The sequence below is a fragment of the Heloderma suspectum genome, chromosome 3, assembly GCF_057233095.1.
Source record: "Heloderma suspectum isolate Gila_16-S chromosome 3, 16-S_ref, whole genome shotgun sequence".
In the NCBI taxonomy this organism is placed as follows: Eukaryota; Metazoa; Chordata; class Lepidosauria; order Squamata; family Helodermatidae; genus Heloderma; species Heloderma suspectum.
The window spans coordinates 240,392,578-240,404,651 of record NC_139460.1 but is presented as its reverse complement, the minus strand read 5'-3'; the positions used below and the strand labels follow the sequence as shown (position 1 = coordinate 240,404,651).

The 12,074-nt window shown below is 43.4% G+C and overlaps 1 protein-coding gene across 1 annotated transcript in view; it reads left to right on the top strand.

Annotated features, from left to right (window-relative positions):
• The window catches only part of LOC146350940 (scavenger receptor cysteine-rich domain-containing protein DMBT1-like), a 47,325-nt gene that overhangs the window by 33,269 nt on the left and 1,982 nt on the right, over positions 1–12,074 (top strand). Inside the window, exons 2-3 of the mRNA XM_084845661.1 lie at positions 8,293–8,782; positions 10,462–10,788. Of these exons, the coding sequence (XP_084701787.1) occupies positions 8,293–8,782; positions 10,462–10,788 (817 nt within the window). The remainder of the gene's footprint in view (positions 1–8,292; positions 8,783–10,461; positions 10,789–12,074) is intronic.

Here is a 12,074-nt window from a genome sequence, read left to right as displayed (position 1 = left end):
ACCTGCAAACAAAGCAACTACTGAATGCACAATACAATTTCATCTGTTCAAGTGGTCTGGGGGAGGTATTCAAAATATTTGAACAACCAGAAAATTGAATAGACAAGCATTAGATTTACATTTGGTTATACTTAGAGTCAGTAGACCCATTAAAATCAATGAGACTTCAGTCCTATTGATTTCAGTGGTTCTACTTTAAATGTTTCTAATGCTGAATCCAACTCTAGGAATGCAGTTTATATAGGGTTATGCTGGCATGCAGAACATACAGATTTAGATTATCAGAATGTTTGAATTCCTGAGGATCAGAGAGCATAGTTTCTAATGTACAGCCAGGTCAAGCATGATCAGTACTATAGATTTTACTCTTTTTCCATCCAGGAAACTTAGATATCCCAAGAAAGCAATGATAGGATTGTGTATGGGTGTCTTATTACAAGCTGGGCTATTGCAGAGTGGCTAATTTAATATTAGTGTAGTCACTAACAATGTATTAACTGTTAATAAAGCAGGGGGCATCACAGTGTAAGCAAGAGAAAGCCAGGACTAATAAAATGTTCTTTCTGTGTATGTTTATTACTTATTATATAATTCTGTTAACCCAAAGATCATTTTTGAAACTACTCACAAAGCAAACTGAATGCCATTGGATCATGTCCATCAGTGGTAGATGAGAGTGTAAATGATCTCAGGGCTGTTTGCTTAGTCTTAACTGGAAGGATTTCCATAAAAATAACATATGACAAAATTGTAATTTATACAGAGATACAATTCAATAATGATTAACATAATAATTTCTGTATTAACAGATGCTGGCTTTCCACCAACAGGCAAGTCTGTTTATTTATGGCATATAAATAATGTCTTAGAGTGGGATATTCTTTTCTAGATTCACCATCAATGGGACTCCACTTACACCCTAGGAGAGGTGTTTCAACCTTTTAGAATGGGGTAAAAACTGCAAAAAAAGGAAAAGAAAAAAAGCTGGGAAACCACAAAATGATTGGTTGGTGGCAAAAAGGGGTGGGGCCAGGGGAACTCAGAGGGCTGGATTTGGCCCCTAGGCCTGGGGTTTTGTACCCCTGCTCTAGGGGATTATAGCCTAGGGCTAAACTACATGCTATATTAAATATGTAGCAAGAAGCTTATCCTCACAATTATGTTTACCTTAAGGTAAGTGTGCCAGGGCCCCAATCTGGATTGGGATCACCACGTGCAGGTAGGGGAAGTTTAAACCTTCCCACCCAACCTCTTCTCCCACCCCCTAAAATTCACCCCCAGTCCCTGTGAGGGGCAAAACGAAAAAACAAACAAAACCCCTCCATTGGTGCCATTGGGGTTCCCCCCCCCCTTTGTAAGTTACCACGTTGGGTGGGTGTGTGTTGTCAATTTTTGTGGGGACTGGTTGGCTGGGAAGGTTTAAACCTCCACTACCTGTGTGTGCAGTTTAAGTTTTCCTGATCTGGATCTGGGGCCCACATACTTACACTATAGTAAACAGTATGTTGAGGATCAGCAGCACACAATATTAAATGTAGCGTGAACTTAATGTAGCTCTTAGAAAAGAGAATATATTCTCAGCAACCTGGACCAGACAGCATATTACATGGAAGTAAGGCAGATGTGGTGTGCAGGCAGCTTGGCCATGGTGTTGTAATGTGAGCACTAAGGGGTGATTATGTTGGTGAAGGCTCAGGAAATGTACATCTGGATCATATTGAGTGTGAAGGAAATGAAGCCAATCTGGGGCAATGTTATCACCTGGAATGGCTTGATCAAAACTGTGATCACAGAGAAGATGCAAGTGTCATTTGTACATGTATTTTTATTTTTATTTTTACCCTCCTATAATGAGCTCTTGTTACCCCTAGCATTGTGGGTTTTCTGGAAACTTTTCTGAAAAGTTTTCCTGTGCAAATTATATTAATTTGCATAGGGTAATTTGCAGCAGAAAATGTTCATCTGATTTGGAAAATTTTCTGATGCCCTGGAGAGTGATCTAATTTAGCATGTTTATTTTACTTGTGTTTAGTAAACAATACAGCTAAAAAGTACCCCCATGTAATTTTTTTGTCCCAATACATTATAGGTATTTGACCTGAAAATTAGAGCAAACTTAGGGTACAATCCTATGCAGATAGACGGACGCCTCTGAACTCAGAGGCAGCCACCTATCCAATGCAGGGCAGGAGAAGCACAGAGGGGATCGTTCCCTCCCCGCTTCTTCTGCCCTTCATTTTCGGCTAGACAGCCGCTTTTGACTAAACCCACTTACCGTTCCGGGTGTCCGCGGGGTGGGGGGAGGCGATCCGTCCCTCTCCCAGGAATCCTGCCCAGCTGGCTCCACTCCACAATGAGTCCGCGGAGCCATCGGCCGGGCCCATCCATAGCCGGACTTCCGTCCGCTGCCAGGCTGTGGCCACAAAAGGCGTCTGGCGTAGGGGATGCCATTTGCGTCCCTGTTCTTTGCCGTGATAGGCTTTGTAAATATTTACGTAGCCTATCACTGAAAAGAGCAGGGACGCAAATGGCATCCCCTACGCCGGGCGCCATTGGCGGCCGCAGTCCGGGGCAGCAGACGGGCGGCAGCAGTGGACAGACCTGGACCGGCCGGCAGCAGGTGGGGTCCGTCCAGGGAGGATTTCGGGTGGGGGGAGTAGTCTGTTCTGCCACGGAGGCCGGGAGGCCGGATTCTAAAGATTTCTCTGCCAACCCTACCTGCGAGGCAGCGTGGAAGTGGGGGAACGTTGGTTCTCCGGGAACCGACCTCGGAGAGCAGGCTCTGAGGTCAGTTCCCGGAAAACATGGCTGTCTAGCCACTGACTAGCGGCCATAGGATTGCTCCTTCCATGTGATCTAAATATTATATTATGTAAAATTGTGTTGGAATACTTGCAAAAATTTAAAGACAATAGCATGTACTTCGCTTACATTGCTTAAATCTAAGTTTTTTCCTAAATTTAAACAATGTAAGGGAAGTTCATGCTATTGTTTTAAATTCAGTACCAAAAGTACAGAAAACTGTTGACACACTAATACATTTTAGGAATCCAATGAACTGTGCATGATGTGCTGACACAACCACTGATCTATTTCAACTTTTACAACTAGTACAATCATTAAAATCCTGATGAACTTTGTCATTTTATACCTGCATCCCACCAGCATTTTTTTATACTCCCACAAATCAATGCCATATGTATTCTCTCACATATTTGCTAGGGATAGTAATATGAAAAAAACATTAATTATAACTTTGAAACTGCCAAGCTTGTCTTATATTGTATTTGCAACTGGCATCAATTCATTGTTACTAATGAACTTATGAAATGGGAAAATTTCTGTAGAAAAACAAAGGTCTGGAAAATTTTCTGTGAAAAATCTTCCATCCCACATCACTGGTCACACCTTGCTTGGAAGGAGTATTGCACAGTATCTGTGAGAATGTCCCCTGTAGGAGCATGACTATCTCTGCTTGAACATCTATGAATACTCAATGGTGCTAACTATCTGCTTTATTTCTTTTTGTTGATATTTACTACCCTATATAATAGAGTCTACCAATTACATCACTGCACAAACTCTTGTGTTTGTGCAAGTAGTTGCTGTACGGCACTCGTTCAGCAACTACTTGCTGAATGAGTGGTTGTTTCCCCTTCGCTCATACTTCCTTGGATCCAACCCAATGTAAGGATTAAAACACACACACACTCACATACACACTGAAAAATACACACTAGAGAGAAACATTGCTTTCTACCAAACTCCATAAAAACCCACATTCACAGGCAGTGACATATATAAACATAGGCAGTATGCTACCAGCCAGGGCTGATGACAACAGTAGGCATGTTTGGGCATCTGCTGAGGGCCCACACCCCAGCAGGGCCCACTGACAAAAAACCCCTGGAGTTGCTCCTCCTCTTCACTGTTGCAATTTGCTTGTTCACCTGCCACTTGCCCTGGCCCAGACAATGGTGGTGGGGAGAAGGAGAAGCGGTAGATGCCACTGCCTACTTGCTCACTGGTCCTCTGCCTGTCAAGCAAGCAAGTGGTAGCAATGATGAGAAAGAGGATGAGGATCAATAGCAGCTGGTGATAATGGCAATGAGAAGGTAGACTAACTGAGGGAGGGGGCCCATTGAGGGTACCTTGCCCAAGGGCCCTCAAAAACCTGGAGCCAGCACTGCTACCAATAGCCAAGAAAACCTATAAATAAAACTGCCAAATCAGCCCTTATAGTAGTAGTAGTAGTCCTAATCCTAAGGCTAGTGGTAACCAGAACAGCAAGCGATCATTACTTCATTTATTGAAGTAAACTTGTAAATTGAATTCACAAGTACAAATCGAATATATTAGCCTCCAATTTAAGAATGCCTACGATTTTTGGTTCCATTACTTATTTCATCTCTCCCCCCTTATCTGTGACAGGTACAGCTACTGAAGTTACATCCCCCATGACCCTTGTATCAACCAAAGGATCATCTACCAGTACTTATAATGGTATGGAACAACAGATGTTTTAAAAGATGGGATAACAATGATGTAGTTAAAGTCTAATAAAGTGAGCAGGAGGACTAAGGCAATTCACCAAAAATTGGTTCTTAAAGAGCTAATCTCTAACAAAACTGAAAAAATAGAAAGTGGAAACTGAACACAGTATAAACAATAGATTGCATACCTTCTAAGTGAAATAAGAACACTTGGTATTTATAGAATGCTTTAGGGTGCTGGCACTACAACACATATGTTGTATCAGAAATCTGTTTGAGAAAGTAATAAGAGTAGGTTATTACTATTATTCCCATGTATTTCAGACTGGGGTTGAGGCTGAGACAGGGCTTGGTTCAGGGGTTGGAATTCAGGTATCTGCCAAGGCTAGCCCATAGCAAGCTAAGAAGAGCCCTGCTGGATCAGACCAAAGGCCCATCTAGTCCTGCGTTCTGTTCCCACAATGGTCAACCAGATTCCAATAGGAAGCCCATTAGCAGGACATGCCCCTTCATGGATCACTGCCTTGTTGTGGCGAAGGGGCTTACGTAACTCAGTGAAGCCATAAGCTATGCCGTGCAGGGCCACCCAAGATGGACAGGTCATGGTGGAGAGTTCTGACAAAATGTGGTCCACTGGAGAAGGAAATGGCAACCCACTCCAGTATTCTTGCCAAGAAAACCCCATGGAACGTATCACAAGGCTAAAAGAGATGACGCCGGAAGATGAGCCCCTCCGGTCGGAAGGTGTCCAATATACTACTGGGGAAGAGCAGAGGGAATTTCCAAGTAGTACCAGAAAGAGTGAAGCGGCTGGGCCAAAGCCGAAAGGACACTCAACTGTGAATGTGTCTGGTGGTGAAAAGAAAGTCCGATGCTGTAAAGAACAATATTGTTTAGGAACCTGGAATGTAAGATCAATGAATCAAGGTACGCTGGAGGTGGTCAAACATGAGATGGCAAGATTGAACATCGACATCTTGGGAATCAGTGAAATAAAATGGACAAGCTTGGGCGAATTTAATTCAGGTGACCATCTACTACTGTGGACAAGAATCCCTTAGAAGAAATGGAGTAGCACCCATAGTCAACAAAAGGGTGGGAAAAGAAGTACTGGGGTACAATCTCAAAAACGATAGAATGATCTCAGTACGAATCCAAGGCAAACCATTCAACATCACAGTAATTCAAGTCTATGCCCCAACCACTGAGGCTGAAGAAGCTGAGGTTGATCGGTCAGTAAAAACAAGACCTGGAGCTGACTGTGGCTTAGATCATGAGCTTCTTATTGCAAAATTTCAGCTCACGAAACCATTCAGGTATGACCTAAATCATATCCCTTATGAATATACAGTGGAGGTGACGAATAGATTTAGGGGATTAGACCTGATAGAGTGCCTGAGGAACTATGGACGGAAGTCCGTAACATTGTTCAGGAGGCAGCAACTAAATCCATCCCAAAGAAAAAGAAATGCAAGTAAGCAAAGTGGCTGTCTGATGAGGCTTTACAAGTAGCTGAGGAAAGAAGGGAAATGAAAAGCAAGGGAGAAAGGGGAAGATATACCCAACTGAATGCAGATTTCCAGAGAATAGCAAGGAGAGACAAGAAGGCCTTCTTAAATGAACAATGGAAAGAAATCGAGGAAAACAATAGAATGGGAAAGACTAGAGATCTCTTCAAGAAAATCGGAGATCTCAAGGGAACGTTTTGTGCAAAGACGGGCATGATCAAGGACAAAGAAGAGACCTAACAGAAGCAGATGAGATTAAGAAGAGGTGGAGAGAATACACAGAAGAACTATACAGGAAAGATCTGAATGTCCCTGATAGCCATGAGAGTGCGGTCACTGGACTTGAGCCGGACATCCTCGAGAGTGAAGTCAAGTGGGCCTTAGGAAGCATTACTAACAACAAAGCTATTGGAGATGAAAGTATTCCAGCTGAGCTACTTCAGATCCTACAAGATGATGCTGTTAAAGAGTTGCCACCTCCTCAGACTCCGAAGCCATCCCTAGTTATACATGATCATATGAACAATACGCTTTATGCATTCTTCATCAACTTTTGCAGAGTATTCACCAACAGAAACATCTGCAAGCTCTGTATCCCTAAGACTGGTGAATGGCAAGAACAAGTGTTAGGGTCGACTTGAAGTCCATCACAATGGGAGCTGGGGGACTGTATGTGATGATGGTTGGGACAAAGCTGATGCTCAGGTTGTGGGCAGGCAACTTGCCTGTGGACAAGTCATTGAAGCTCCAACGAGGGCCCGATTCAGCCAAGGCTCTGGTGCCATCCATCTGACTGAAGTACAGTGCAGAGGGAATGAATCAGCTCTTGAAGAGTGCTCCCATCATGGCTGGGGAGTCCATGATTGCCGCCAGAAGGAAGATGCCGGTGTTATCTGTTCAGGTATTTGCAACTATTTTCAGAATACACCAATTTGCAAAATATCTGGACCTTCACATTCAAATATAGAAGTTATTTTTTTCTGTATAGTAAGAACCAAATTAAATTTTATTTTTTTCTAACTTTTTTCACTTAGAAACTCTTCCAACCCCTACAGAGAACCCTCTTTCATCTGGTAAGTGATGACGGAGTTATCCCTTGCAACATTTTTTGCAGATGAGCATTATGCATTCAGATTGCACAGTCTTTAGAGTAATGTAATATAAAACACAAAGGCGGGAATCTGAAGCACTGTATTTAGTAAGTATGCAAGCTCAAAAGTTTTAGAGAACTGGGAGAAGATCCTGTTAATGAGCAATAGCTCCACCTATGGCTCTTTGGATCCCATGCACTACTAGTCATTGGTATCCAGAGGCCTACTGGCTCTGAAGAGCCAGCCATGAGACTTTGTGAATTCCCTCCTCCACTATAAATAGCAGTTGCAGTATTCAATTACAGCAAACAATGGTTGGCCAATATTTATAAAGCCAACAGACTATCATGTCTGCAAACATTGCTTGCCCTCACACAAGGAACAAGTTTTGGTTTGTGAATTTAGATGAAACCGCAACCCAAAATGGGACTTTTCAATTGTCATGTAGGAGGGGCAGAGAGAGAACATGGTGGCCAGCTCAGGCAGCAGAAGCTGAGAGGCAGTTTTGGAGGACAGAGCTGTGTGTGCCATTCAGCCTGCCCTGCATCCCCTAGGCTAGCCTGCTATACTCAGGTGTAGTGGAGGGTGCTGTCCTGTCTCCACAGTTGAAGAAAGATTAAACTATTTATTTATTTATTTATTTATTTATTTATTTATTGAATTTATTAATCGCCCATCTGGCTGGTCACCAAGCCACTCTGGGCAATGTACAACATGTAATAAAACAGTTTAAAACAATAAAATTCTACAATAAAAACATTTTCTAAAATACCCCAACCCACCCCAAATGCCTGCCTGAACAACCACGTTTTTAATGCACAGCGGAAGCTCATTAAAGAGTGGGCATGATGGTGTTCCTTAGGGAGGGAGTTCCACAGAGTGGGGGCCACCACAGAAAAGGCTCAATGGCTAGTCTGGTGGGCTTTACTACATGGAATGGGTGTAACACCAACTCATTCTTTGCCTGTGGAGGCAGCAAAAGATGTTAGACTAGACCAGAACATGAGCATTTTGTACCAGAGGGCAACATAGTGGTGTATAAATAGCCTGAGAGTGAAACCAAAGATGTATGGGCCAGTTAGCTGTTGCACACAGCCCTGAGACACTACGGTCCTAAGCCTTCATTATATGTAGAAGCCCACTGAGTCTATAGAGACAAGTTTTGAAATATTTAACGTATCTCGTATCTTTTAAACTTAGGAACTCCTCCAGCTCCTACTGAGGGGAGAGTTACAACTGGTAAGTACAGATGCAGCTTTGTCTTTCTTTGCAATACTTTTACAAGGATCTCAGTTATACATGATCAAACGAGAAATACACTGGTTATATTCTTCATCAACTTTTGCAGAGTATTCGCCAACAGAAACATCCACAAGTTCTTTGTCCTTAAGACTGGTGAATGGCAAGGAGAGATGTCGGGGTCGACTTGAAGTCCATCACAATGGGAGCTGGGGGACTGTCTGCGATGATGGTTGGGACAAAGTTGATGCTCAGGTTGTGTGCAGGCAACTTGGCTGTGGAGAAGCCATTGAAGCTCCAGTGGGGGCACAATTTGGCCAAGGCTCTGGTGCCATCCATCTGAGTGAAATACAGTGCAGGGGGAATGAATCAACTCTTGAAGAGTGCTCCCATCATGGCTGGGGAGTCCATGATTGCCGCCACAAGGAAGATGCCGGTGTTATCTGCGCAGGTACTTCCAACTGTTTTCCGAATACACCAATTTGCATAATATTTAGACCTTCACATACAGATATCGAAGTTATTATGTCGATGTAGTAAGAACAGGATTAAACTTTCTCTTTGTTGACTTTTCCAATTAGACACTCTTCCAACCCCTACAGAGAACCCTCTTTCATCTGGTAAGTGGTGATGAAGCTCTCCCTTGCAACTTTTATTCATACAGTAGATGAGCAAAATGCACTTGGACTGCAGACCTTTTGATTTGTTATAGTACTAAACACAAAGGCCAGACTCCGAAGCAACATGTTTACTAAGCACATCAGCTCACAAGTTCTGGAGCACCAGAAGATCCTGTGAGGGGGCAATGGCTCTACCTGTGGCTCTTTGGATCCCATGCACCACTAGTCATTGGTGTCCAGGGGCCTACTGGCTCTGAAGAGGTGGCCGTGAGCCTTGGATCTGTGATTTCCCTACTCCCTTCATACGCCATGAATAGCAGCAGTAGTCTTGTTTTCCAACAGATCATACTTGGCTATTCTGTGTAAACCCAGCAAACTATCCTTTCTTCTAACATTGCTTGCCCTCAAACCAGGAACACATTTTGGCTTGTGGAGTCAGATGAAACTGCAACCTGAGAATGGAAGTTTTCAATTGCCATATGCAAAGGTTGGGGAGAACATGAGCAGAGCTGGCTCCAGCATTAGGCAGAGTATGACAGCTGACTTAGGCAGCAGATGCTGAGAGGCAGTGTTGGAGGACAGAGCTCTGTGTACCATGCAGCCTATCCTGCATGCCCTAGGATAGCCCGCTATTTTCAGCAGCAGTGGATGTGATGATTTCCTGTCTCCAGTGTCGAAGGAAGATTCCAGTGTGTAAGACTCAACTGCCAGTTAGGTATGCCCGTTGATGGGAAATCCAGCCCTTTCTGGGTTCACCAGATTTCTTTGGTGCCCCAATTCGGCTTGCATGTGCGAGCAGAGCTGCAGGTTTCCCCCAAAATCTGGGAAGTTTTTCTGAGTGTGCTTTTAAAACTTAACGCACATATAAATGTGTGCAAATTGCAGGTGCAATTTGCGTCAGTTTGTATTTATGCCAATAAAAAAAAAACCTGGCAAATCCACAAACTGGTCCAACATGATGCAGATTTTGTTTGACCAACTAATGGGAAAACAAGCCGAAGTCCGAGGGGCTGAGCTGATGAAAGCTTGTGAGCTCCACCCCGCTGGATGGATTCCTCTGGCATTTACTGCCAGTATGGTTGGCTTTTTTACATGGAACGGGCGGCCAACGTCAACATTCCCTGAAGAGGCAGCGGAATATGTTCAGCCAGCCCAGAATACAGGTATTACACATCAGAAGGAAAAACAGTGGTCTATAAATAACCCAAGAGTAAGACCAAAGATGTGCAGTCCAGTTAGCTGTTGCAAACTCCCATCTTAAGTCTTCATTGTATTTGCAAGCCCTCTGAGTCTATGAAGACAAGGTCTGAAATACTTACCGTTGTATCTCGTATCTTTTAAACTTAGGAACTCCTCCAGCTCCTACTGAGGGGAGAGTTACAACTGGTAAGTACAGATGCAGCTTTGTCTTTCTTTGCAATACTTTTACAAGGATCTCAGTTATACATGATCAAACGAGAAATACACTGGTTATATTCTTCATCAACTTTTGCAGAGTATTCGCCAACAGAAACATCCACAAGTTCTTTGTCCTTAAGACTGGTGAATGGCAAGGAGAGATGTCGGGGTCGACTTGAAGTCCATCACAATGGGAGCTGGGGGACTGTCTGCGATGATGGTTGGGACAAAGTTGATGCTCAGGTTGTGTGCAGGCAACTTGGCTGTGGAGAAGCCATTGAAGCTCCAGTGGGGGCACAATTCGGCCAAGGCTCTGGTGCCATCCATCTGACTGAAGTACAGTGCAGGGGGAATGAATCAGCTCTTGAAGAGTGCTCCCATCATGCCTGGGGAGTCCATGATTGCCGCCACAAGGAAGATGCCGGTGTTATCTGTTCAGGTATTTGCAACTATTTTCAGAATACACCAATTTGCAAAATATCTGGACCTTCACATTCAAATATAGAAGTTATTTTTTTCTGTATAGTAAGAACCAAATTAAATTTTATTTTTTTCTAACTTTTTTCACTTAGACACTCTTCCAACCCCTACAGAGAACCCTCTTTCATCTGGTAAGTGATGACGGAGTTATCCCTTGCAACATTTTTTGCAGATGAGCATTATGCATTCAGATTGCACACTCTTTAGAGTAATGTAATATAAAACACAAAGGCGGGAATCTGAAGCACTGTATTTAGTAAGTATGCAAGCTCAAAAGTTTTGGAGAACTGGGAGAAGATCCTGTTAATGAGCAATAGCTCCACCTATGGCTCTTTGGATCCCATGCACTACTAGTCATTGGTATCCAGAGGCCTACTGGCTCTGAAGAGCCAGCCATGAGACTTTGTGAATTCCCTCCTCCACTATAAATAGCAGTTGCAGTATTCAATTACAGCAAACAATGGTTGGCCAATATTTATAAAGCCAACAGACTATCATGTCTGCAAACATTGCTTGCCCTCACACAAGGAACAAGTTTTGGTTTGTGAATTTAGATGAAACCGCAACCCAAAATGGGACTTTTCAATTGTCATGTAGGAGGGGCAGAGAGAGAACATGGTGGCCAGCTCAGGCAGCAGAAGCTGAGAGGCAGTTTTGGAGGACAGAGCTGTGTGTGCCATTCAGCCTGCCCTGCATCCCCTAGGCTAGCCTGCTATACTCAGGTGTAGTGGAGGGTGCTGTCCTGTCTCCACAGTTGAAGAAAGATTAAACTATTTATTTATTTATTTATTTATTTATTGAATTTATTAATCGCCCATCTGGCTGGTCACCAAGCCACTCTGGGCAATGTACAACATGTAATAAAACAGTTTAAAACAATAAAATTCTACAATAAAAACATTTTCTAAAATACCCCAACCCACCCCAAATGCCTGCCTGAACAACCACGTTTTTAATGCACAGCGGAAACTCATTAAAGAGTGGGCATGATGGTGTTCCTTAGGGAGGGAGTTCCACAGAGTGGGGGCCACCACAGAAAAGCCTCAATGGCTAGTCTGGTGGGCTTTACTACATGGAATGGGTGTAACACCAACTCATTCTTTGCCTGTGGAGGCAGCAAAAGATGTTAGACTAGACCAGAACATGAGCATTTTGTACCAGAGGGCAACATAGTGGTGTATAAATAGCCTGAGAGTGAAACCAAAGATGTATGGGCCAGTTAGCTGTTGCACACAGCCCTGAGAC